The 26,014-nt window shown below is 44.8% G+C and overlaps 12 protein-coding genes across 12 annotated transcripts; 5 read left to right on the plus strand and 7 right to left on the minus strand.

Annotated features, from left to right (window-relative positions):
- Positions 1–630: 630 nt before the first annotated feature.
- V865_000733 (uncharacterized protein) lies at positions 631–1,764 on the minus strand (the record flags this gene model as incomplete). Its single annotated transcript, XM_066224562.1, has 4 exons — positions 631–794; positions 869–911; positions 1,050–1,558; positions 1,713–1,764. 4 exons carry the CDS (start codon positions 1,762–1,764, stop codon positions 631–633), a joined length of 768 nt encoding a protein of 255 aa, XP_066080659.1.
- A 1,605-nt stretch (positions 1,765–3,369) lies between these two features.
- On the minus strand, positions 3,370–4,610 carry V865_000734 (uncharacterized protein; the record flags this gene model as incomplete). The annotated part of the gene is made up of 4 exons (XM_066224563.1): positions 3,370–3,755; positions 3,821–3,920; positions 4,001–4,473; positions 4,553–4,610. 4 exons carry the CDS (start codon positions 4,608–4,610, stop codon positions 3,370–3,372), a joined length of 1,017 nt encoding a protein of 338 aa, XP_066080660.1.
- A 958-nt stretch (positions 4,611–5,568) lies between these two features.
- Positions 5,569–6,492, minus strand: V865_000735 (uncharacterized protein; the record flags this gene model as incomplete). The annotated part of the gene is made up of 3 exons (XM_066224564.1): positions 5,569–5,718; positions 6,118–6,247; positions 6,422–6,492. The coding sequence occupies 3 exons, from the start codon at positions 6,490–6,492 to the stop codon at positions 5,569–5,571; spliced, it is 351 nt and encodes a 116-aa protein (XP_066080661.1).
- Positions 6,493–6,912: 420 nt separating this feature from the next.
- On the plus strand, positions 6,913–8,359 carry V865_000736 (uncharacterized protein; the record flags this gene model as incomplete). The annotated part of the gene is made up of 6 exons (XM_066224565.1): positions 6,913–7,049; positions 7,115–7,256; positions 7,330–7,401; positions 7,510–7,599; positions 7,710–8,031; positions 8,124–8,359. The coding sequence occupies 6 exons, from the start codon at positions 6,913–6,915 to the stop codon at positions 8,357–8,359; spliced, it is 999 nt and encodes a 332-aa protein (XP_066080662.1).
- Positions 8,360–8,704: 345 nt separating this feature from the next.
- On the minus strand, positions 8,705–11,439 carry V865_000737 (uncharacterized protein; the record flags this gene model as incomplete). The annotated part of the gene is made up of 13 exons (XM_066224566.1): positions 8,705–8,944; positions 9,019–9,063; positions 9,132–9,310; positions 9,372–9,641; positions 9,728–9,911; positions 9,993–10,161; positions 10,225–10,342; positions 10,414–10,427; positions 10,496–10,613; positions 10,678–10,748; positions 10,825–11,042; positions 11,125–11,164; positions 11,225–11,439. The coding sequence occupies 13 exons, from the start codon at positions 11,437–11,439 to the stop codon at positions 8,705–8,707; spliced, it is 1,881 nt and encodes a 626-aa protein (XP_066080663.1).
- A 558-nt stretch (positions 11,440–11,997) lies between these two features.
- Positions 11,998–15,092, minus strand: V865_000738 (uncharacterized protein; the record flags this gene model as incomplete). The annotated part of the gene is made up of 9 exons (XM_066224567.1): positions 11,998–12,222; positions 12,289–12,440; positions 12,513–12,837; positions 12,896–12,923; positions 12,987–13,079; positions 13,161–13,394; positions 13,483–13,832; positions 13,903–14,412; positions 14,466–15,092. 9 exons carry the CDS (start codon positions 15,090–15,092, stop codon positions 11,998–12,000), a joined length of 2,544 nt encoding a protein of 847 aa, XP_066080664.1.
- Positions 15,093–15,740: 648 nt separating this feature from the next.
- V865_000739 (uncharacterized protein) lies at positions 15,741–16,452 on the plus strand (the record flags this gene model as incomplete). The annotated part of the gene is made up of 2 exons (XM_066224568.1): positions 15,741–16,039; positions 16,191–16,452. 2 exons carry the CDS (start codon positions 15,741–15,743, stop codon positions 16,450–16,452), a joined length of 561 nt encoding a protein of 186 aa, XP_066080665.1.
- Positions 16,453–16,979: 527 nt separating this feature from the next.
- Positions 16,980–18,633, plus strand: V865_000740 (agmatinase; the record flags this gene model as incomplete). Its single annotated transcript, XM_066224569.1, has 8 exons — positions 16,980–17,220; positions 17,284–17,316; positions 17,388–17,464; positions 17,533–17,724; positions 17,804–18,019; positions 18,090–18,264; positions 18,326–18,448; positions 18,515–18,633. The coding sequence occupies 8 exons, from the start codon at positions 16,980–16,982 to the stop codon at positions 18,631–18,633; spliced, it is 1,176 nt and encodes a 391-aa protein (XP_066080666.1).
- Positions 18,634–18,960: 327 nt separating this feature from the next.
- V865_000741 (uncharacterized protein) lies at positions 18,961–20,381 on the minus strand (the record flags this gene model as incomplete). The annotated part of the gene is made up of 6 exons (XM_066224570.1): positions 18,961–19,044; positions 19,109–19,371; positions 19,474–19,697; positions 19,773–19,897; positions 19,964–20,154; positions 20,222–20,381. The coding sequence occupies 6 exons, from the start codon at positions 20,379–20,381 to the stop codon at positions 18,961–18,963; spliced, it is 1,047 nt and encodes a 348-aa protein (XP_066080667.1).
- A 765-nt stretch (positions 20,382–21,146) lies between these two features.
- V865_000742 (uncharacterized protein) lies at positions 21,147–23,246 on the plus strand (the record flags this gene model as incomplete). Its single annotated transcript, XM_066224571.1, has 7 exons — positions 21,147–21,271; positions 21,346–21,604; positions 21,674–22,035; positions 22,106–22,323; positions 22,393–22,705; positions 22,769–22,903; positions 22,979–23,246. 7 exons carry the CDS (start codon positions 21,147–21,149, stop codon positions 23,244–23,246), a joined length of 1,680 nt encoding a protein of 559 aa, XP_066080668.1.
- Positions 23,247–23,607: 361 nt separating this feature from the next.
- On the minus strand, positions 23,608–24,770 carry V865_000743 (uncharacterized protein; the record flags this gene model as incomplete). Its single annotated transcript, XM_066224572.1, has 6 exons — positions 23,608–23,652; positions 23,706–23,757; positions 23,820–23,918; positions 23,979–24,400; positions 24,476–24,534; positions 24,617–24,770. The coding sequence occupies 6 exons, from the start codon at positions 24,768–24,770 to the stop codon at positions 23,608–23,610; spliced, it is 831 nt and encodes a 276-aa protein (XP_066080669.1).
- Positions 24,771–25,257: 487 nt separating this feature from the next.
- Positions 25,258–26,010, plus strand: V865_000744 (uncharacterized protein; the record flags this gene model as incomplete). Its single annotated transcript, XM_066224573.1, has 2 exons — positions 25,258–25,450; positions 25,541–26,010. The coding sequence occupies 2 exons, from the start codon at positions 25,258–25,260 to the stop codon at positions 26,008–26,010; spliced, it is 663 nt and encodes a 220-aa protein (XP_066080670.1).
- Positions 26,011–26,014: the final 4 nt, after the last annotated feature.

The following is a 26,014-nucleotide window of genomic DNA, read 5'->3' on the forward strand; positions in this document are numbered from 1 at the left end:
ATAGTTTCAACCTGATGCGAATACAAGCTCAATCTGCTGATACGTGTATTGTTTGTACATGAAGGTTTTCAAGCGGGTAAGCTGCTTGTTCGACACGTTTTCACAATAAAGCTTAGCTGACTTTATTATTCCTTATTTTTCTGTTCCTTCTTCGCCGTCCTCGTTGAATTGGTAATGGTATATCATAAACAGGTGTGTTGTCGGTTAATATGATTGGTATCTCCACCCCCGCCTGTACTGCTTATTCGATCGTTCATCAGAGTCGTAAGGCTAGTCCATTGGTTTCGACGATGAAGTTTCGTCTCCATAAAAGTGACGTTAGGATGGGCACGAGGGACATTTCGATACATCTTTTTACCATGAACATGTTCATACACAACATACGGGTTTTCCACTATTTTAGAATTACATACGCATTTATCACTGTATCTACCCACACGTCTTTTTTCGTATATTGTATATTGTATACTGTATACGTCAACGCGCACATTCATATTCACATAAATAGATTCTCATTTTGGGGTTCACCCTGTGTTTGGAATGAAAGCAAAGAAATCATGCATGATATGTAGCATAGATATAAGTTAGACAAATAACAATACTGTATGTTGCAGACTATAATTTAGCAACTTATTGTTGGTGTCTCGAAGGATCATAACCTGAACCGTGACCATGACCATAATCATGGTAATAGCCTGAATAGTCTTGTTGTTGGTGTTGATATGAGTATCCTCCGGGTTGACCAGATGGAGGTGGAGGCATCTGATTGTAATTAGGGGGTAGTATAGGTGGAACTGTAAAGAACGCATCGCAGTAAGCTATGATTCTTTTCGATTTGCGATGCAGTGAAAATGGAAGTGGCACTTACGAGAACCTTCACCGTACGAGTAGTTGTTAGAACCAGGTTGAGGCTGTACATTTCACAATGACGAATCAGCTATCCATGTCCAACATAGTACTACACAAGAAAGGACAGCTGGATGTGTTATCAAGAAGAAAGAAAAAAAAAAAAAAAAAAAAAAAAACCATGTACGATTGGTTTGACTTACAGGTGGATAACCTGTTGGTGGTTGAGGTGGAAGACCAGTCCCTGAAGGTTGACTACCATAATACCCTTGTTGGGTTGTATGATGTCTTGGATCCAGAGACTCTTGAGGCCAAGGTTGTGCTTGTCCATGTTGGTGTTCATACTGTTCAGAAGTATATGGTACACTAGGATCCAAGAAATGACGTGCTGTTCCTCTAGCTGTGAGTGTGGATGATTCACCTTGAGCGCGAGTGTCAGCTGACGTTTGACTTTTACTTTTTTTATGTGATTGAGCGTTCAATCTGAGAAAAGCTCCCTCTACCAATTGTCTAGTCAGTGTAACTACTGTTGAACTGTCTACATTCTTGAAATGGTGATGAAAATCGTCGTTGTTCTCATATAAAATCTCTGCTGCTGTTGCACCTTGGTAGTAATCCGTGGTGTACAACGTGTTGATGTTGTCTAAGGAGTTATCAAGCACCTTCTGAAGGGTGCTTACATACCTGCTTAGCTTGTTTCGACCGCCTGGCTCTGTATGAGTTTGCCAAGTGGTCAGTATTTGACAATCGATAACGAGGTCAGTCAAACGTATGAGAGGTGGTGTGGTAGAAAAGTCATCATCCCAAAAAGGAGTGTATTGTGTGATTGATGAAAAGTGATGTGTACTGTGCTGTACTATACTCACCACTGGCGTTGTAGGTCGCTTGATACCCGCTACTCAATGTGATGACGTCCATATTACTATGTCGCTACTTCTGCATATCTGGCATTGGTGTACAGTACATGGCGATTTCAGAGCAAAGAGAAACTCACTGGTTTGCTCAATCACGAATTCTTCTTTCCTCCAGTATACAGCTGACTGATAAAAATGTGAGCAGATTTGATGCAGCATTCACTTTTGAGCGATGTTTATTAGTCCCTTATATTGTATGGAGGAGAAAGTCTTGCACGATTTCGGGTTTTGCCACTGTAGCCGCCCATTTTGATAAGTTCAGTTTAACTAACTTTTGATATGAAAGTCTGCACAAAGTCTCACTTGTCTTGCAGATAGAGGTGAGAAATATCGACATTCAAGCCTCTGCTTGCTTCATGGCCCATTGTGCTGAGCCTGGAGGGTGCACACTAGAAGCCAGATTGTCAATAACCCTTAAAAGCGAGATTTACCGCACCAAAGTGACTGTGGCAGCCGTTCAGATCGAGCTTCCGTTGACATTTTGGCGTTTCTCTCCCAACACAGCTGCATGTGAGCTCAGAGGACTTGTACCCGCCCCATTCAGATGTACTGACGCAGTCTTAGCTGAAAAGTACATCTTCTTTGATATGTAGGATTGCTTGTATTACTGGTACCAAAAGCGACCTCTATGGTGGCAAAACCGTCAATCGTGCAAGACTTTCTCCGCCATACAATATAGGTAGAAATCAGGAACACTGTAGGGCTCGGAATACCATGCTGATTTTGTCCAGTATCGATCTCTGGATATGCGCGGTTGTAACATCACAACTCCGATACCGAGACTATGAAAGGACAATCATTTGAGGTAATTTGAGGTATATCGGACTCTGTAGAAGGCGATGTCTTGCTATTTATCAGTTCGTTTTCGCTGGACGCTCCACAGCCGTAGGAGATACTGTACAATGGATATGGAACGAATTCCTGGTATCGCCTTTGTCATTGTATGATTCGTCATGCATTCATGCCCTCCGGCGTTCATCGACCGAAGCGGAAGGAAGACAGATCACATCAAAACCGCACTCCGCTTTTCGGTACTTGGACAAGATTTGTAATTTGTTTTGAGAGGAGTGTTTCGGTAGGAAGCTTTTTTTCCATCTGAGGTGTGATGAGACGGTTTTCAGTGGAAGGGACAATTTCGGTGAGCGACTAGATAGTCGGACTGGACTTGAATATCGCGGAGGATCTGTGAAGTAGTCTCGGTGAGTGCAAACTAGACTCCTCCTAAGAATGGAAGTGGACATTTGCATCTAGATTACAGTACATACACCATTGCTCTCCCCCGGACTTTGGCGATTGGCGGTTGAGTTTAAAATTGCGGACGCTACAAAGCTCAGACAGCATCGGAGGTGTATCGTATAGCGCTACTGAATATTAGAGACTACCGTACCAGTATCCCGATGTCCTGACGTACCAAAAATGCAATGCATCACTTCGGACTGCAGATATTTCATCGGTTGTATCAAAGACAGTGAATGATCACAGAAAATGTACTGTAGGCACACTTTGTACATAGCAACTTGTGTAAAAACACTGTGATGCAACTTATTTCCAGTACGAGATTTACTGTACCATACAGTACAGTGCTCGTAAAGTACAGCATTAGACTGCATCAGAGGCGTCTATCTCTAACAGGATCATACACTTTACCAGCGTGATTCGTAGTACTCGTATCGTCATTCGATCGCTCTTCATCTGTGTAATCGAAGCCACCATAACCTTGTTGTTGCGGTCGATTGTAGCTTCTCTGTTGATCCTCATACATCCTAAATTCTTTCGCTCTCGATAAAATCTGACTCATCAATACCTTCCCATTCGAGTTTGCATTATCACCAGTATCACCATAGAGATCTTGGATTATTGTACTTCTCTCGCTGGAAATAGAATGTAGACCTTGTCTGAATACTTTCTCGTCATTCTCGAAAGCTACCAGAGTGGGATAGTCGAATTTTGACATTTTTCGAGAGAGGTGTTCGAGCCATGCTTGAGTTGCTGTATCTTCATTTGGTAGGTCAAGGTCAGAGAACTTGTCCTTACGGATTACACACTCGAGTTGCACATACCACATGATCTGTAAGTTTCGGTGTAATCTCGCTTCGGTCTGATATTCATGTAACTCATCGTGCTGAAATTGGAGTCATATTCGCTCAAAGGGACCACACCCTTCGGTACCACCCGTGAACAAACATTAGTGTCTTAGAAATGTTGAAAAAGGACAAAGCGATGTGTTTAGTGTCACCCACCTGAGATTGAGGAGTATTGATTGATCCTGCATGTCCAAAGGGATTATACACTTGACTTTGTGGTTGTGGTTGTAGTTCTGATTGTGGCACTGCGACTGACGTTGACCCTTGCCCAACTGCAGGCTGGTCGTACCTCGTCATTTGTTCGACTCTCTGTTGCGTTGTCAACGTGTTTCTAGAGACTTGATTATGATAACTTGACACTCCGAAAAGAGGTTCGTTGTTCCTCTTTCTGCCTTTGTTTTTTTTCTCCGAGGCTAGCTTAATCTGATCCATTGATCTTTCTACCATCTGCCTGGCAACCACATCTGAACCTTGATGTCCGTATACATATTTACGATATGTGTCGCTCGACCTAGCCAGCGTGTTGGTAATGGTTACGTCGTCTGATGGTCCAAGGGTTGATAAATCCAGGTCGAAGTCTAACATGAGCTCAGATGTGATTGTGTTGATTAACGATTTACCTCTTTTGGCTGTGTCATAACAGTGATACAGAGTCAATAATAGCGAGAAGGGAACAAAGCTCGTGAGAGTTGTATGAAACGTACTTACTACTCCCATCATACGTGGTTTGATGGTGCGAAGACGGGTTGATATCGTATGTGTCCATGTTTCTTTCTTTCGATCGGTGAAATAATTACTTGTGGATTATTGAAACTAAAGTGTGATCGAAGAGAAAAAAAAAGTGACTAAGTTGTTTATGTGGCGAATACGCCTGACGCCGACTCGGGAGGTGATATATATAACACAATCGCTTTTAAAATGATCGGGTTGCTGTGAGGATACACATCATTACTGTACTTGGGTATCTGAGTATACACAAATTCTACTGCTCACTGAGTATGAATTTATTACTGAGTATGAATTTATTACTGAATATGAATCTATGACACTGGAGTGTTCTGGAGTAAAAGAAATCGATCAGTCCAGATACGGTATGATAATGCCATCCTATGTCGGAACTAAGGACGCCTGACGGCATTAGCCATCAATTGTCCGATCATCATGCAAAGCAGTTTTATCGCAATTCGTGATGATACCCAATCACACTCACGACAACAAAGGAGCGATTTGATCTCAAGATTCTTGAGAATATTCGTTAGGTAATGAGAGATGCTACTGACCGAGTCGGAGTATATGCAAGATACGCGGACGTTCCTCGCTTGCTCACTTCTAAAGTATCGTACTTGCTTCTGAATCCTTCAAACTTTTTCCGCTAGTTCTAGAATCCCCAAATGTGCCCCACTCTGGTACTCTGACTCGGTAAGTACACACGTCACAGCGTCGGTCAGTTTGAACCTGCCTTTCCATAATGGGTAACAGTCAGCCAATATTTATTGTAAGTTAAATTGTCCAATGTTTCTAACATAAAATTGCATGATGATGATCTTCCCCAATACCGTAAGAAAGGCATATCCGACCAACCGAGAATGTGGGGGAGAAGGGGGTATAACTACAACGTTTTCAGGTCTATCCATGATTTGACCTGATATTCTATCATAAACCCTATCCATCGATATACTGCACTGGACGAATCTGATGATGACGATGACGGAAGCCTGGCTGGCCTAAGCGGAAGGAGTGATAGAAGCGGTAAGAGGTTTATTCCTGTTGAAATCCCAGATCCTGTAGAGTTGAGCTACACCCGTAGAACCGACAAAGAAGTTGACAGCGGCGAGGGAGTAGTTGACTGGTGTGATTACGAACGAGTATCGGACCTATCACACGAAATAATGGGATGGATTAGTCAACCATCTGTGATTATAGTATACTCAAAGGCAAAGGAGATTAGGTGCGTTTCAAAGTGTTCTGAATGACACTAAAGGAGGAAAGGACCGAAAACTAAAGAGGAATGAGAGCTGTTTCCAGTGACTATCTCTAAGGATCCAAGACACTTTATATACGGTGATGTCTCTTTTTCCTTGTATGGTTGAATCACTTCTAAACGCTTTCATCACCAAAGCACATTTACCCATCGGATTCCGCTTGATCTTCCACTAGGACTTCCATGTTTTCTCGTCTGACACTTTTCCTCCAAGCAATATCGAGTGTCCACAACATCTTTCCCATGGAGGTTGGCGGGAAGGAGAGAATATAAGCAAATTCAAAACACTCACCCAGATGAAACCTGTAGCAGCCAAAGCGACATTCTGGGAGACCGATAATTTATCTGCAGGTCTGGAAAGATCCTTTATTCCGGCAGCTACTAATCCCCATTTCGCCATAGGAGCCCAGAAGAAGATAGTTCTGTCGAGAGTTGAAGTTGACGATGAACATGAATGGAAGAATCATTGATTGATGTTGAGCGAGACACAGTTTGGGAGAGCAAGGGCAGAGAAAGATGCGAAAGCAGAAATGACCCATTGTCAGCGTTCCGGCCATGCCATAGATGGATTTCTGTTGATGAGGTATACAACTCACTTGGGTCCAGCAGGATGGTTCATGAACGCCTGGAATTTAGAGGTGGTTTGAGCAGCAGCGGGAGAGGCCATTTTGATCAGATTTTTCTTCTCTGTGTGATGATATCGATAGGTTGTATGGCCTGAAGCGTCAACAGTCCTGGTTCTGAATGATGAAGTTGGGTACTAGTTGTTGATTATGTTGATGGATCAGACTTGCATGTCATCAATAACGACGTCTTCACTCACCATCACCATGAATTTACGGAGATCAAAGTGGGGGGACGGACGCCGAGGTTACTACGACGGAGTTACGGGAAGAGTGGCAGTGTGGCACTTGGGAAGGAATGGAGACCCCGCATCTCAGGTCGAATGGTTGAAACGAGGAGATGCATCTGAAGCTGATCGCCAGAAACGTTCGAGTTTGTTATAGCTGCAATCGATATCGTCTCTCTCCCTTTGACCTTTGCCTTCATTCTTCGTATCTGTTGTACTTGCCATAGGTGAACCACCATGATTCCGGCACCTCATTTGATCCTGTCCTGGATACTATCTACCATATCTAGTGTCACATCTGCTCCGGCATCAGCAGTCACTGACAGTGATCAACTCGTCTTAGGAACCAAACAACCGAGACCTTTGGTGATCTGGTATGTGTATGAAATCACGTAAATCGAGTCCATTATGGGAACAGACAGCTCATATCTCGCTATAGGCACGGTCTAGGTGATACAGCACTCTCATCTGGGATCTCATCGTTCGTTGAAGATATCAAGTCAATTCATCCTGGGATATTCGTCCATTCAATTCAGATACCTCAAGGGGGTAGTTTAGACGATGAGAGAAGAGCTGGATTTGTAAGTATTCTCAATCAGATCTGCTTGCCAGTAACTCAGGATCGCTAATATTTTCGACTGCTACAATTTATAGTGGGGCAATGCTGAGGAACAGGGCTGGGCGGGGTGTGAGCAGATCGCTTCTATACCTGAGCTGAAAGGAGGGGTGAGTAGATATCCCCTTTCTCTCTTGCATTCCCATCAGATCTCAAGACCTTCACTTGCTATTGGTCTCCACCCATCTCACTGATTCTGATCCACTTTGCTCTGACAGTTCGATGCAATGGGGTTCTCCCAAGGCGGTCTGTTTATGCGTTTCTACGCTCAGTATTGCAACGATCCACCTGTCCGTAATCTCATAACGGTAAGTTACATTCTGATCCAGATCAACAAGATCCCTTAATCACCAACTATTCAACTCCGATCGTTGGCGTGCGAGTCGGTGTGATATGCTGACTGATCGTATGAGTCCAGTTCGGTACACCCCATTTTGGCATATCTGCCTTAATTCCCTGCCCCACCCCACCAACTCTCTCATGTCTCCTAGCGGCTCGGGCAGCTCGAGCGGGCATCTACACGCCTTATGCCCAATCACATATCGTGCAAGCTGCCTATTTTAGGGATACAGAGCGATTAGACGAGTTTTGGGATGTGAATACGTTTATAAGAGATCTTAATGGAGAAAAGGGATTGGGTGGCGACGACGGCGATGAGGATGATGAAAAAGGAAGGAATGGCAGTGGATTGGGTATAGAGGGGTTGGACAATTTCGTAGCTGTCATTTTTGATCAGGATCGTAAGTTGGTTTCTCACCATGAATTATGTCGATTCCTGTTTGAAATTCTTGCAGGACATTTGAGGCTGACTTTCTGGTTAACTGATTCGTAGGAACTGTCTCCCCAGCCCAATCGTCACATTTCGCAACCTACTCTCCACTGAACAAAACGGTGATTGTACCCATGACGGACCAGCCGATGTATATAGGTGACTGGATAGGCCTAAAATCGCTGGATGAGAAAGGTGGATTGGCTTTGGAACATTGTCCGGGGGAACATATGGATCTGGGTGGAGAAGGAGGGTGCGGTGAGAGGATGGTCAGGGATTGGGTAGGGTGGAAGGAGTGATTGCCAAAATGGCTTCTATTGTGTGTGTCAACACTAGGCTCACTGCTTGCCGAATTTATCGGAGAAGAGTTTTGGGGTCAATTTACTTGTTCAATGTTTCGTTGCTGTTGCTGTCGGTGACAGTCGTACCAATATCTGTTGTGTTAGTATCTGCATGTACCATCAGATATAATATCAAGCATAATGAAACTATGTCGAACCGTCAAGATGGTTGCTGAACTGAACTGATTCATCACATGCAAAACTATACATCTGTCCGTTATAGATTTGATTATAGAAGAGATAAATTGAATTATAGAAGAGATAAACTCAGTTATCGATATATGTAAGTTCGATCATACTATGTTATATTCTCGAATTCATCCTTGTAGGAGGCAAACTACCACCTGTATCCCTCAATCCATCTTCGATCCTTAACAATTCCCTATTCTGTCTATCTTCCGTAGCTTGATCTGTCATCACTCCGCCAACTTCGTCTTCACCTTGTGCTTGACCCTTCTCGTCAGTCGGACTTGCGATATCCTGAGTAGAGGACGCGGTAGCGTAAGATCTTCTGAGACTGTATGATTTCGTACATAATGTGATCTAGTTATCCCACCATCGTAATCAACATCGATCGCGATACGTGGGTGGAGCAGAACGATGAAAGGACAACTCACTCCGAGAGCAGCGCATGATAAAGCGCATCCGATAATCCAACATACCTATAACCCATAACCCGTCCCATCAGCTCAACGCTCAAGACTCTATATGATGATGATTGTGTACTCACCCTCATGGAATTTGCAAAAGCCTCCATAACAGCATTTTTCATTGGACCTTCCGGAAGATCATGCAAGGCATGATACCCTGCTGTACTAGTCGGAGCAGTGAACGACGTTCCATAGCCGTCAATCTTGGAGAACCTCGATCTCAGACCAGTATTAAAAACAGCAGTGAAGATAGCCACACCTATTATACAGTCGTTGCACTCAGCTCTCGTTCTTTTCCGGAGGAGGTACAGTAAGCCTACCTATACAAGCAGCTAAAGAACGTGATAGGGTCCAAGCAGCCGTAGAAGCCGCCATATCTTTGCCCGGCATCGAAGCTTGAATAACCAACATCGGGGTTGAAATTGCCAGACCCAATCCAGCAGCTACTACCACCTGTACTGCCTCCTGCGCAGCGTACGATACATCATACTTCAATACCGCATACCAGATTCCATAACCTGTTGCACTCAACACGAAACCCGTCCAAATTACAGGTCGGACAGTATGGAATCTTGTTGATACCTCACCAGCTACACGACAGTACAGTAGAAATGAATGTCAGTACAGGATAGTATCTGATATATTTGTTAAAGAGATGATTTTTGACTTGACTTACCGATTATACTGAATATAGTCAAAGCCACACAAAAAGGTATAAAGTCCACACCTGATTTAAGGGACGATGCACCACCTACACCTTGGAAGAATTGAGGCAAGAGGAAATTGGCGGGCATGAACATGAGTGATTGGAAGAATGAACCGAACGTGAAGAATAACGGTGTACGAGTTTTGAGCATACGCTATAGTCAATTCTCAAGAAAATCAGTGGCTTTGCGTTGGGGTGGAAAGCAGGAGTAATTTACTGGATTTGATCAACTTACAGCAGGGATGATAGCGTTTTTCTTAGTAGTCAAGAAATGTATGACGGCCAAAGCTGTTGTTACTACGCCCGCGATGATTATTGGGAAGGCAGTCTTAGACCCGAACCCTTCGTCGGCGGCATTGGAGAAGCCGACTACTACCATAGCTGCTGCGGCCATTATGAGGATTCTGAAACAGAAAGCAAAGATCAGATCAGTGATCCAACGGAGAAGCGGTCAAAGCGAAACTTACAGTCCAACGAAATCAAACGATCTTCGTAGTTCGGATATATCACTTCTCTGTGTTCTCTTGAGGTTTAAGAAGAAGTATAGTAGTACGAGTGCGACAGCACATATAGGTATGTTGATATCTAATGTTATATGAGACATATTAGAAGAATTGTCTGGATATGATATGAATAGTGCTTGAGATTTAACTTACAGAAACACCATCTCCTGAATAAGAAGGTGAATCAAATTAGCTTTGTGCGTACTATCGAGAATGAAGCTTTAGTACCGCTCACCAACTAGCTTTAGTCGTTAGGACACCTCCAAGGATTGGACCTAAAGTTCCTGCAACTCCCCAGGTAGCACCCATATAACCCTGATAAGCTCCTCGTTTTTCAAGAGGAACGACATCGGCTATGGGCAAGGTAATCAGTGTCGAGCGTACGTTAGACCTTGAAAGAAGGTAAGGGAGACTCACAAACAACAATTAATGATAGGCTGACTACCGATCCTCCACCTAGTCCAGCAAATGCCCTAGCGACGATCAGCCTGATTATCGATAGCTCATCATCATCAGCTACGTTGTATATGATTATTACGATCGATCAATTGGGGAGGAACCTACCAGGTAGCATTCTTTGCTGAACCGCATAGAGCAGAAAAGACCAATAAGATGATAACTGCCATATACAAAGCTGGTTTCCTTCCTACTATATCTGTTATTCGACCATTGACCGGGTTCATCATTACCTGACTGAGCAGGTAGGAAGTACCGATCCACGAGTATTCGGATGGAGTGGTGTTGAATTCGGCTGCTATAGTCGGTAAAGCCGTGGAAATGATCTATACATCGAGTGATAATCACATTCAGCCGTGTATACTGATAGAAGGAATGAGTGATAGTGATGGAGGAGAGAAGACGTACAGATTGATCGAGAGCTGAGATAAATCCAATCAAACCGATCCTACCCATCCAGCAACCCAAAATAAGTATATCGCGTGCAACTACTAGACAGCAAACTTACGAAGGCATCACTATCCAAAGATTGTTTTTTGGTATTTCCGGCTCCTCATCGAATCTCGTATGACCAGACGTCTGAGCCTGAGCTTGTTCGACATTTTCGAGATCTTGCTTCTTCTCGTTGTCATCAGGCGAGGCGTCCCAATCTTGCGTCTGGATCTGAGGGAGGGCTCTTTCTATCTCATCTATAGACCGGTTATCGTTGATGTTTCCTGACATTGTGAATTTCGTATCTGTATTGGCGTATATGTCATGCCAGGCCACTGATGTCTGGATCGATTACGAGGGCATACAACAAAAAGAGAGAGTTTGATGAGATATACACTTAAGTTTAAGTCAAGAGCCAATGTAAGAAGCAAGCAGAGCATGGTGCGTTCCATCGAAATGGCACAAGCTCTCGGTCAACCCCGATAACCCACCCAAAAGTTTCCAAACTTTGTGCTTTTGTCGGGGTAATCCAGGTCCGGATCGTGATCGGCGCCGGAATTCACCTCGAGCGATGTGGAGGTGAAGCATACAAGTAACCATAAAATGTTGAGGTCTGGATTCACACTTTGAGGAAAGGGGAATCACGAAGGTTCGTGATATCAGTAGTCTGAATAATAGCTGAGTGATGGATCGAATGTACGAGTACATGATCCAACCCAACGGGCATCTGACCTGCTTTCGCAAAAGCAAGTATAGCTACATGTATTTCAGCTACATATTATGGAATCATCGTGTATCCTATTCTCCATGACTCATATACCTTAGATCGTCTTGCTGTCTGCTAAGCATCTAAAGGACCTCCCATCTCTGTACACCCATACTGACCAGTCTTACGAACAGCTCTTCTCTTCGTCCTACCCTGGTAAGATGGATCGTTGTACCTTCATCTTTCTCACTTCCTACATGCTCAGCAATCTGTTGAGTACGAGGTTTGAATCGGATCGTCAGTCCCAACCCTTCGATTTCGGCTCCTGAGGCCCATCCTAGGGCCATACGAGGCATTGATACGTGACTCTGCAACGCAAATGTCAAGGTCAGCATAAGGAAGGGCAGTGACATATACACATGAGATAAGCTCACCTTCTTGATCTCAACAATGTCGTCAACAGGCCAGACGAAGTGTTCTGATTTCCCAGAAATAGGTACGAAAGTGATTCTAGGTTCTTTCACATTATCATTCCTATTTTCCAGGATAATGTGTCCAGAAGTTTTATCGAGTTTACATGGGTAGGCTGATAGCAGATAAGATAAGGACTGGTCAGCCGTGTTTGGGCAGGAAGAAGACTGAATGTAATTAGACTTACAGTGAGGTGTACCATCATCTTTAATATGTCCCTTGAAGAACAACTTGTCCACTTTGGATCCGATCTTTTCGCCAGTCGTCAGATCCGTTTCTCCACGTTCGATAGCCTCATTACGTGCCTGTTTTTTACTACCGTCCACTGCGACATCTCCATGGAAAGCCGCCATCTTTTTCCCGGCAGCCTTGAAGGCTCCCAAAATATGAGACTTGGTCTTGTGCTTAGCCTTCGTAGTAGCTTCGGTAAGTCCGCCTTCTTCTTCAGCTTCCATAACTTCCGCGTCGTCTTCGGCTGTGACTGTCGCAGGAGTAGTATCTTTAATCGCTTCCTGTAGAACGCGTCAGCATAATTCTCATCAAATCAGACAAAGGATTCATAAGACTAACTTTTGGAGTACCTTCGAGAGGGGGTGGACTGTAAAAGTGGTTACTCAATATGCAGTATAGGTGACGATGAGCAAGTATGTCACAAACTTACGGTGGTCGGGGCAACGGAGCGTTGAGTGCTTCTGCAACTCGTAAAAGGTGAAGAGTCAATTGAGCATCGGTAGGAACGCCAGACAGGATTGAGCTGTAAAGGAAATCAATGTAAGCGTTCCGATTCCCAGGCAGATAGAGAGATATATTGACGGAAGCATGATGATACACGTACTTTCGGATATCTATCAATTCTTCCCAGTTTGGTGGCAGGTACTTGATCATTTCCTTTCCAGCTCTGATCAATAAAGGTTGACCCCAGAATCCGACACCGAAGAAGAAGGTAGCGGACCTGGCGAATACCCAGGGTGGGACGAAGGTGAACAAGAACATGATAGGAACGAGGAATGCGCCGGCAATTTTGAATCGAGCGTAAGAGTCTGGGTAAGGTGCAGGAGGAGAAAGAGCGCTGTGACAAGAATGGAAAATAGAATGAGCATACTGCGTAATGCTCAACTACTCAAACATTGGAATCAATGAAGAATGAGATCACTCACTTGGTCATTCTTTCCATCATATCAGCGAAAGCACCTAATCCTTCTTCCGTAGCTTTAGTCATTTTGGATACCATCTCATCCCTCTTTCTCTTAGCTTCTCTTTGAGCCAACTTCTTTTTTTCCTTCTCACTCAGAGGTTTATCAGGCGTGACCGTCTCTCCACCAACGACGACAGCTCCGGACTCGAGACCTTGCGATTGATCTTTACCGTGCTTTTCACGAGTTACGCCAGGTTGACCAGGGGCTACATCGTCATCGGGCTCGGAGTCCGATTCGGAATCGGTATCACTTTTACGTTTCTTCTCTCCTACACTCGAATTCCCAGCTTCTTTGCCTTTCTTTCGTCCGTCCTGTGTAATCCACATAGCTAGTCAGTCTATAACTCTTAGTGAAGATCAAAGGGTTGATAGGGGTACCCACAAAGAGTAACCTAGTCGTATAAGCCTGCAAGATACTTGTAGCTTCGAAAGCTTGTTCCTCAGCCTGTTCAGCCTTACTCCTATGAACTGTTTTACCATCTACGTTTCCTAGTATACTTTCATCTCCTTTCTGATTGGTAGGGTCGGTAGCACTGGGAGGAGTGAATGGTGCAGGAGCGACAGGAGGGAAGAACCATCTTCTACAACTTGGGAAACACACTATAGCGATGAAGAATGATACCACACCTGCAACAGCATAGCCGAATATCCAACAGATGAAATACGCAGCACAGAATGATCCAGTCCTCCATCGTTCCTCGGGTGCCCAAGACATCATTCGTTGGACTTCTCTCAGACCCATAACCGAGGATGGCCCAACAGCTGCGAAGACCCTCTCGAGATTTGATCGCAAGACATCAGAATGAGAGGGAAGATTGGGTAAAGTTGAGGGTCGTAAATCCGGTTCTTTAGGTGGCAGGTGATGAGCAGGGTGAAGAACATGTGTGATTTGCTATATCCTCCAAGTATATCAGCAAAAGAGGTTTCATTATCTTTAACACTCACCACGTCAAATCGTCTCAACATTGCCCAAAGTCTATCATCTTCTATACCAGCTACGACCGTTCCTTTGGGTTTTTCGCCTTTCAGCTCCCTCGCTTCGGCTTTTGTCTTCTCAACCTCTCGATGTACCACAGCGGGGTGTTCATTCTGAATCGCTTCCTTCTGCTCATCTGGGTGGGTTGCAGCATTAGTAGGTAAAGCCGTTGGTGCAGATTCGGACGAAGGCTTGTTTGGGTCGATAGAGGCTGTGGGAGCTTGAGCTTGACCTGCATGAGCTGCTGGTGCGGTCGTTCCTCTTGACGGATCCGATGGGTGCGTTTCGGTGGATGGAACAGACGGGACAGCAGCCTCATGAGGTTTTTCGTGAAGGACTTGCTGTGCTGCTGGGTGGTCGGTGTTGCTGCTATCTACCGTTGGACCACTGGCGGTCTGTCCAGCAGTGTTAGGGGCACTCGCAAGATGCGCGTTGACCGGTTGGCTGGAGGCCGGTGGAACCGCTGGTAAGTCCTTCTGAACAGGGGGATGGGCCACCGTAGCGGGTTCGGTAGGTGGCACGGTGGTAGTTGGAGCGGGTTCCGCAGTTGTCTGCCCATTGGCAGGAGAGTGTGATATAGGTGGACCCAAGTCCATTCTGTCGATCGGCGGTTGTTTTGATCGTAGGATCTACTAGCTGCGACCGGCGAGTGATATACGATAAATGTATAGGAGGATATATACAGGTCAGTAATAAGAAGATGTCGAGGTCGACAATTATGATGAGGATGAGTGTCAATCTTACATTGGGATTTTTCCCTTCAAATGGTCAGAAAGATGAAATGACGTCACTCTGTCATTCCAGGTTGCACTCGTTATCTGCAGATCTTCTCGTCATACAACCATCCTTTCTATGCATGACTTGTATTACGGTAGGCGCAAATGGGAGACAAGCATGTTTGTCTGCTAGGCTGTCACGATATGATATTTCTGTTCGGTAGGAGTAAATGAGCGTCCTATGATCGGGTCAGATCAAGGCTATGACGAATGGAGAAGGGGGACAACCATTCCTTTCACCAGTGACAACGAGCTGACCCAAAAGTGACTCCTGTAGCCTTCAATGGACATCCTTTCAAAGGGCGTTTCATCTTGTCCCCCCGCTAGTCTCCATGACACCGTTCCCTTTGATTCTTCCGCTCCCTATCATGAGAGCATACCACATGTCTGTAGGATATATATAGCACAGCAATTGCCACTGATGACTCCTTAACGGCACACTAACAATCAGTCACAAGCTTATTGATCATGCAAGACTATTTCAGTTTACCCATCGAGCCGGAAAACCCCGAGACGGAGTACATCGAAACTCGAAGGAGTCTTGAGAGCTGCATCACTGGAATTAGCAGCCTCACCGAAAGGTTGGGTATTACCTTGCGACACCAACAGGATGACCAATCTCTTCTTGGTATATACAGAGAACTCCAGCATACTTTCGAACATACATCAACGCAGTTCCAACAGCAGAAAAACTTATTGGACGCTATCATGACCAAGCTCGAGTTCCCTGCTGCGGAAAAGACAAGAAGAATTAGCCCAATGGGCAAGTGGATGGGAGAGTGCAGCTACAGCGTTTTTGGGAACCATGAGAACGCAATCAATGATCACTTCTCTCCAGGTGCTCACCCAAGTAAACAGAATCAATGAAAAGGCCATACAGGGTTCGAAGAACAACTGTCCAGACCATGACACTACTAGTGAAAGCTATCTGAAAGAGGTAGAGGATGCACGTAGAATGGCAGAAGAGTTCGGATCATTCATACAAGCTTCTGTATATCAAGCTACGGAGGATAGTCCTCTGGGCAAAGCCTTCCAATCCTATAGTAAATTGAAACCCCAAGTCGATGAGCTGACATCGCAACCTTGGTCGAACACCGAAGCAGGGGTAGCTGGATCATCAAACGATGTCGAGATGGATGATTTGGCTGATCTACTTGCCACCAAATTCACAGCGGCCTAACCAGGTACAGATTTGTAGTGGGGTTCATACTCCCGATGAAATGCAAGTTCCATGAGTAGTCTCTGAGAGGGAGTCGGGTCCACTTGATCCTTCCGGGAGCCCGGTTGAGACCCACCTGCGCAGTGGAGATTGCACCTTACAATAGTGCCCAAGTTATGCGAGCCCGTCTGACCTGATCACAAAGAGTTGTAAGCGAGGTCATCGATCACCTGACCTTCCATGCTAAAGACAAGCGTTCATGTCGGCATTCTCGGTCAAATCGTTGAGAAGTCAAACATTTCGTAAAAACGATGATGAAGGGATCAAATCCCCACACCATAAGCGAGTCACTGATGTTTTTGATTTCATATGGGCGTCTATCGAGCGCTTGCGGGTATGGTGAATGAAATCACTTACTTTCACGTTCTCCACAAAATCATACGGCTATTCCTAGACCATCGTCGATATGCTTTCTACGCATTTTGAACCCCATTTAGGTCATTGTATCTTACCAGATCATCCATACCTTATTCAAAATCTCCTGCATTATGCACACCTCCCTTGCGACCCTCTGTGGTCTCGTCACCGCTCTCGCAGTATCCGCCCACGGCACCCACGGTAAAGTCGACCCATGGAACGACGAATATGCCAATACTCCTGATCTCTCTTTTAGCGGAGTGACCTCTTTCGCCCATCTCCCTCATGTAAAATGTTTAGATAAGCCTGAACAGGCTTTCGATGTAGCTTTGTTGGGTGTTCCGTTTGATTCAGCCGTTTCGTTCAGACCTGGTAAGTCAAACATCTGTCAGTAGGTTGGAAGAGACCTGAGCTGAATGTTGGTTGGCTATGAAGGTGCCAGATTTGGCCCATACGCTTTGCGAAGTGGTAAGTCCATTCTCCCCTCTGCTCGAATCTATCACATAAGCTGATATAGATCTGTGGTTGTTGTCGGACAGGCTCAAGAAGGCAGAGACCTGAAAGAGGATATACCAGTCGGCTCAAGGTCAACCCATACACCAATGGTCTTTACGTTGTGAGCGAACCTGGAATAGTCCTACTTTTACACACTGAGTAAAGCTAAACTCCGGAGGGATCACATAGCTCGATTGCGGAGACGTCCCTGTCACCCCCTTCGATCCCGAAACAGCCATCAAGCAAGTGAAAGCAGGTTACAAATCTGTCTTACATCATCCCATAGTCAATGAGGAGGAAATGAAGAGACTTCACATGCAGAAAGGTCTGGATGGCGAATATCATCCTAGGATAATTGCTTTGGGAGGTGATCATACTATCGTAAGCATCTTTGTTCCCCTCTTCGATCCTCAGATATAGGTATAGGTTTTTTTGACAATTGTGTATTTTCCATTTATAGGTACTTCCCATCCTTGATGCTGTCTCAGAAGTCTACGGACCAGTTTCGGTCATTCACTTTGATGCTCATATAGATACTTGGAACCCCAACCGGTACCTCGGTAGTGTTTCCCTCCAAGCTGATGTCAATCACGGTACTTTCTTCTGGCACGCTTATGAGAGTGGGTTCATCAAGGCGAACTCTTCCATTCATGCGGGTATAAGGACTAGATTCTCTGTAAGTGTCATCACATGACCCACGCTTGACATGAGAGGCAATAAGGCTTATTTAACGAATGAACACGTAGGGTCCCCAAGACTTAGACGATGATGTGACTGCCGGATTCGACCTCATCCACACTTTCGACATTGATGATCATGGTGTGGAGTGGATTGCCGAGAAGATCAAAGCTAGAATTGGTACTGGACCCGTTGTGATTTCGTTAGATGTGGATGTCATGGACCCATCCATCGTGCCTGCTAGTAAGTCTAATCATACCCCACCAAAGGGCGGGTACTGAATGTTTCTTTTCTTTGGATGTAGCTGGTACACCCGAGTCCGGAGGATGGACTTCTAGAGAACTTCGACGGATCATTCATTCACTCGTTGGCTTGAACATCGTTGCTTTTGATGTGGTCGAGCTATCCCCCGCTTACGACACTCAAGGTATGCCTACCTCCTTTCAATCATCGAGATTGTGCATTATACTGATAGGTTCTGTTCGCAATGCAGCTGAAATCTCTGCCATCGCTGCCGCCGATATGGTATATGACTTCTTGAGTATCCTTGCTCTTGGTGTAGACGACAAGTCGACAAAAAAAACGGACGCTAGAACCGTTGATGAATTATAGGTTATCGTCTACGCGGAGACACATCAATATCAATACCATTATATATAGCATATACACCTTCCATCAATTCATTACATGCATGCATAAATCATTCTCCACCATTGTTTTACCGAAGAGGGGGTACCCAGGTTGTTCGGAGCTTGTCTTGACGAAAAATGAGAGGGGTTTTGTGTGGCCTTGCCTCATACATAATCGCAACAACAGCAAAACGTAGATGGCATCCATACATGCAGCTCTCATATACAATTAGGCTAATATCGTACAGTCCATATGTATCCCTATTCGTTTCTACCATTCACCGTGAGTCCCTTCGAGCAGATATTTGTCCTAGCCTCGTTGAGTAAGGGCATTCGCATTTGGTTTTTCGGGCAAAGCCTCGTCGTTCGATACGAAGTGGTTATAGATCATTCGCTGGAACATCAATCAGCACTGTTCCATCCGATCTTCTCTCCTTTATTGTTATAAGTGAGCTTACCTTGAGATGATCGAAATACGTAAAAGGTTCCACGGCTTTTTCACCAGCCGGTACCATCCCTGGTAGAGTCCGGATAACCTGATCTCTCTTAGGTTCAAAGAAGAATGGCATCGAGACTCGGTAGTTTGATCCTCGGTGAATAACCCGGTGGTAAGTCGATTTGTATTGATGTCCTGTTAGAGTATCAATGATATCTCCAATGTTCACCACGTATGCTCCGGGGATGGGATCGGCAGGAATCCAACTACCATCTTTTGATTCGACTAGAACCTTTTTGCGTTAGCCAAACACACACACACACATACACATACCGAAATAGATACACAAACGACCACAGGGTGGTGAAGGATGTCAAAGTGACTCACCCTGTAAAGCCCCTGGGGTATCATCCGCCAAGAGGAAAGTCAAACATCCGTAATCCGTGTGCGCACCACATGAAATGCCTTTATCTAAATCGTATTCCTCTGGTAAAGGTGGATAACCGATAACTCTTAACACCCAATAGTTATCATCTTGAAGTTGATCGAACATCTCTTTGTGTCCTAAGGCATCACACATAGCTCTCATGAATGCATGACCAATTTTCTTCCTATTGATCAAGAACATATGTCAGTGATTGCCCTGTATCAGAAGCCAATTGTCCTGAAAGAGGCGGAGAACTTACATCTTCTCGGTGTAATCAAGTAGAGTATCTTTGAATCCTGGTAAATCATTTTCTGAAGGCCAGAGTTGACTTCCTTCCAGTTGTGCTGTTGACGGGTTTTCAGGTTCAGGGTAGATATCGAGAGCCTATAGAAAAATATCACAGTACATACTGTGCCCAACTATGCCAAAGGGGGGACTAGAGGAGCTCACCTCTTGTTGATCCCTCTTGGCATATGTGACGTTCTCGCCGATCTTTTGATAACCCCTAACTCGATCCATACTCTTGAATATGTGAATCGAATCTTTCTTTTCTTGGGGTTGTTCGAAGAACTTGTGACCAAGCTTGAGGAGGTCTTTCATGTATTCCGGTGTAAGTCCATGACCAGTCACGTAGAAGAAACCTGCTCAATCCTGAGCGTCAGCTGAATTCCGATAAAATGGACGTTATGAGCGCAAGAAATAGCTCACCAAACTCCCTGCATGCTTTGTCAAGCGTTTGACTAGCTACCTTTCGAGCTTCTTCACTCGAAGATGGATCGAGATAAGGTGAGATATCGACGATGGGAAGTCTTTCGGTACTGACCGACCCTTCGGCGGATCGATCTTTGAGCATCTCAATATCAGGCATCGTGTATGTGAATGTATTATGTACTAGGACAAGATATTCTAGCTTCGGTTGAGCGTTCGCTACAGCACTATGATTGTTCAGGTATGTAAGCTTACTACAGATAGACTTCTGCGTTCTCTATCTACCTTGAGAACATATATGTTCTGTTCTTGACATCACAAGGTCAAGGATGATATGGGCGCTTGCATATCTATTAGAGCAATAGAATCCAAGCGCTCGGGATTCCTCTGCTCCAGCTTGTCTGACATGAGGTATCAGTTTTATCGTTCTGCTCCGAGAGACAGAGTTCGGAGATCTCCCAAAACGGGTAAATCACGACTCACATGCATGTTCCTCTTGTAAACGCCCATCGACCCTGGCGCTTGAGATGAAGACCGGATCTAAATTAGTCTACCAAATCAGAAGGCTTGAATACAGTAAATGAGATAACGCAACTCCACTCTCCTGACACGCCAAGCCAAAGGTTGTTTTTTTACAGTAATTGTGAGGAGATTAACCGAACAGGTCAGACAGCAACACCAGTGGACCTTATCGATTGATTTACGACTTTTCGAGTACAATTAGTTTTGGAGTGTCGGTCACCCCACTGGTCCTCGGGTGAGATGCTTAAGCGAAGCGAAGTGAGCATATCTCCAGTCGATCTTTTTTACGGGTCTTATCATACCTTTTTGTAGACCGATACCATATATATATTCACATGACGAAGGAATGTTAAAGTAGTTCTTCCCTCAACCCAACGCTTTCACTGTCCATACAATTCCCATTATGTCCTACGAAACCAAGGAAAAGGACTTGCAAGATTATTCCAGCGAGCCTCAATCGGCTGTCGTTGACGAAGTCAACAGACAAGGTCCAGAGGTAGACCTCGCTTTGGCTGATGACCCTCATCGGTAAGTTAGGTCGTCAGGTCCCAAGCCAAACCTCATTCCGAGTATGACTGACACTATTATTAATCCATTTACAGTGGTCTTCGTATGCGACATGTCCAACTTATTGCAATTTCAGGATCTATCGGATCAGCTTTGTTCGTATCTATCGGAAACCCCCTGACCAGCGCTGGACCTATTGGTTTGCTTCTTGGTGTGGCCATTTGGTGTGCGGTGGTTTGGGCCGCCAGTAATTGTTTGATCGAAATGACTTGTCTTTTACCTGTCGATGGAGGTTTTATTCACTACGCTGGTCGATTCGTCGATAAGAGTTTTGGTATGGCTCTCGGTTGGAACGTAAGTCTATCTATCTGTACGCTGTACGAACAACGCGTGGAGATACTGACGATTTGTTTGATATGATAGTATGTTATCACTCAACTCGCTTTGATCTGTTTCGAACTTGTCTCCTTGAACGTTATCGTCGAATACTGGACTTTGACTTTACACCCTGCTATTATCATCTCAGTTGGTTTAGTCGCATTCTTCATCATCCAGATTTGGTCCGTTCGATGGTTCGGTGAAATCGAATTCTACATCTCAATCACCAAGGTATTCCTCATGATCGGTCTTACCTTGTATACATTCATCACGATGGTGGGAGGTAACCCACTTGGTGACAAGTACGGTTTCAGATATTGGAAGACCCCTGGTCCTTTCGCTGGTGAAGTCAACTTCAGAAAGGTTTTGACTGGTATTTTCGATTCGTTATCTTGGGCCACCTTCGCGTAAGTACATTCTCCTTCCCAAGGCATCCATTTACAAACACTTCGCTTACTCTCTGGTCCCTTTTTATAGTGTCGTCGGCCCAGATTATATCTCATTGATCGGTGGTGAAGTCAAGAATCCCCGAAGGATCTTACCCAAGGCTTTCAACTCAACCATCTACCGTATCTTATGTTTCTACCTCACTGGTGCGCTTTGCGTTGGTATCGTCTCTTCTTCCACCGACGAGAACTTGCTCGGTGCCATCTCTGCTGGTGCTCCAGGTGCCGCTAAGAGTCCTTACGTCATTTGTAAGTAAAGTACATTTATACCAGAACCTCTTCTGACAATCGCTAATTTTCAATATTGGTAAAATGTAGCAATGAACCGACTTGGTATTCCCGTTCTTCCTTCTCTCGTCAATGCCCTTATCCTCATCAGTATCTTCTCCACTGGAAATTCTTTCGTTTTCGTCGCTTCTCGATCGTTGTTCAGTTTGGCCCACAAGAACCAAGCTCCCGCTATCCTCAAGAGAGTCAACAGACATGGTGTACCTTGGGTAGCAGTCTGCGTCACTCTCGCTTTCGGTTGCTTGTCGTACCTTTCCGTTTCATCTGGTACAGTCAAGGTATTGAACTGGTGGATTAACCTGGTCGGTGCCGCTCAACTTGTCTCCTGGACTTGTATCGGATTGTGAGTTGCTTCTATTGTCTGATCTATAGAGATCATCAAGCTGATATTCTATATCTCCACTAGCACCTACCTCCGATTCAGATCAGGATTGAAAGCTCAAAACCTTCTCAACACCAACTACCTCCCTGTGAAAGGATATCTCCAACCTTTCTCAGGGTGGTACGTCGTCGTCTGGTCACCCATCGTATTCTTCTTCAGGTAAGCTCTTGTCTCCTCTGCTCCTCCATCTCACTCAGTGCAGTTTGTTGACATATGATAATTTCATTATTACAGTGGATACTACCTGTTCTATCCTGGAGCATTCGCCGGACCAGACTTCGTGTTCGCCTACGGAAGTATTTTCATCTTCCTTGCCATTTACATCGGATCCAAGATCTACCAGACTGTATATCAAAAAGAGAAGCACTTTGTCGTTCCCGCCAACGAAATCGACTTCGTGTCTGATGTCGACCATATAGACGCTTTGACCCAGGCTTCAGAAGCTAAGAGAGCTAGTAAACCTCAAACTAGAGCTCAGAAATTCTCGGATTTCTTCTTCTAAACAGAATTTTCTATATTGTTGCGGATGTTAATATCGTTGTTCAAGTCGTATATGATTTTACCATAGTTCATGATGCATGTTATTGATGCTGCGAATTCTGAGTGAATGGAAATTGGGCAGATTGCCCTTCTTCAACTGGTAATCATATCATCTCTGGCAGCATCTCCGTTGTCATCCCGTTGCAAACCATTATAACTAACTTATAACACCATGTTGAGAAATTTTTGGCGATTTATGTTACAACATCTCTCGAAGGGCAGGAAGAAGTACATGCATGGTTCGAGACGTGGCTAGAGCATGCTACCTCAATACAACAATACGGACCACGTCGATCATCATGTTTACAACAGCATAAGCAACCCTACTTCCTGTGCGCACCTCCGCATTCCTCTTCCACCAAGTCGAACTATATCGAACGGTTGTAAGCGGACAGGTATTCTTTCGGTAGGCCCAACTTACAAATGGTAATGCTTCGAATCTTCCAGCTTCCTCAGTACCGATCTCTCGTTGCCTGCACACGCTCTATCAGCCATAACACCGTGGTTCGATATTGCAAGCGGGCAAGCGACTTACGTGAATTCTGCTACTTCGCTGGAAATGCTTATGGGTTTAGATCCAGTCATAGCAGCAGCCGCTTCAGCAGTCAAGATTGTCCTGCATTCATTCTCCAATCTATCTCGTCATAATTAATTAGCTTGTGTTGGGGACGGACATGGCTGAGACTGTACTTACAGCATGAACCAAGCAACTGCACTTTCGATACATCCTCCAACAGTCAACAAACCATGATTTTGCATGATCAAAGCCTTTTTACCACCAATCTTGTCGATTATCATCTGCGACTCGTTCTTCGATAACACAACACCATTGTGATTATCGTATAATTCAACATCGTTATAGAATACAGCAGAATCTTGCGAGTAGAAAGGCAAGTTTCTACCCAGGGTCGAAAAGGCTTTACCGTATGGTGAGTGGGTATGAACGACCGAATCTATTTCTGGTCGAGCGGCATGGATCGCAGAGTGAATAATGAATGCCGCTGCGTTGTATCGCTGTTGATGAGGCTTACCACCTGCTACGATCTTACCGTGGTGATCTACAAGAAGGAGATCGGAAGAGGTCATTCGTGAGAAATGAAGGCCGTATGGGTTAACCTAATAATGAACAAGCCATTAACGGTAAGTCACATATCACGTGGGGAGTGATGTCAAGCGAAGAAGATGACTTACCCAAAAGCATTCCCTGTCAACGGGATCTCTCGAAGTCAAATGGCCAGAAGCTCCTTCACCTTTTGATAACACACGATTGCCATCAGCGTTATGTGCTGAAAGACAGAAAAGCTAAGAGATCACAAAAAACTAGGTACCTACACATTCCTTCCCTAGCAATGACTCTATAAGCCAGAGCCAATCTCTCCTTCACATATTCTCGTTCAGCATACTTATCGGCAAATGTAGGTGGGGGAGGCCCAAAATCAAATGATAGATCGGCCGTGGGGGCAGATGCAGATGTGGTCGATACCATTTTTTTTGTAGTTGACTTTTCTCTTTCTTTTAGGTTTCTCAAGCAGATAATGGCCTGTGCTGCTGATGACTACCAGTAATGAAATCTCGAATCAAATATACAGGAAGCAAAATAATGATAAGCTGCTTGTCCCATTGGAGTGTAACTCAGTCGCTGTCCTCCGATATAGTAGTTATCCGTATGCGCACAGACCTCTAAACGCGCTACATGTAGGTGGAGGGCGCTAAGGATATCTATCTGCAGGTGAATGGCCCGCAGATAACCGGTGCGGTTGGAAGTTGCACTTTCGGTGTTGCCAAGCTCATGGTTGAATGCTACATCTATCGCCAGATACATACGGATCTTCTTCAATACCATCTGTCATAAGACCTAAGAGCTACCAAGGGAGCCAAACATTCCCGGATTATCGGATCAAGCTCTGGTCCGAAGTACAAAGTCTCCAATTGATCAGCTCCAGCTTCGACCACATCTAAACTAAGCAATCATCATGGCCGCACGCGCATCAACCAGAGTATCCATCGCATGGTCGGGAGCAGAACCTATAGAAGATACAGATACGCTCGTCCTTACTATCGATGGGTATTCATTGGACCTGAGAGTGTTCAACTCGGGCCCTGATGTGGGGAAGATCGATTGGTCCACTGTCGCGCACGTAGGTGAGGTAGAAGGATCCACCAAGGGTGTGTAGTTATCATATTCGTCTTGACCTTGGCTATCAGATCACAACAACGGGGAATGCTGATTTGCGGTGTGATATATATACGTTGCAGAAAATCCAATTCTCAAATGGGATCACATCATTGATTCTCGTCCACCGACCGATATGCCCGATCAAGGTAAATTCGAGACTCTCCCCAATGGAGATGTGATAGAAATTGGTATAATGCACAATCCCAAAACCAACCTGTATGAGGACTACGTGGAAACATGGCGTAGGATGAAATTGCCCGCTGCAGCACCTTATATCGTTTTAGCGTCGGAAGATGGTGGAACACAAGCGTATTTAGGTAGAGTAGGTGAACACGCTTTGGGATTGGCAAAGTCGAAAGATGGAGAATATTACGCTTGGAGAGATAAAATGGAAGATGGCAAGTGGAAGAGGATATATCAATTCGGAGAGGACATCAAGAGTCTGTTGCCTGATTTACCGACTTCCATACCGGAAGAATGGTCAAAGGACGATAATGTGACTTTGGGAGGTGATAGTAAATGGGTTGTAAAAACTATAGGTAAATTGTAGAGTG

This window comes from Kwoniella europaea, chromosome 1 (genome assembly GCF_036810445.1).
Source record: "Kwoniella europaea PYCC6329 chromosome 1, complete sequence".
NCBI lineage: Eukaryota > Fungi > Basidiomycota > Tremellomycetes > Tremellales > Cryptococcaceae > Kwoniella > Kwoniella europaea.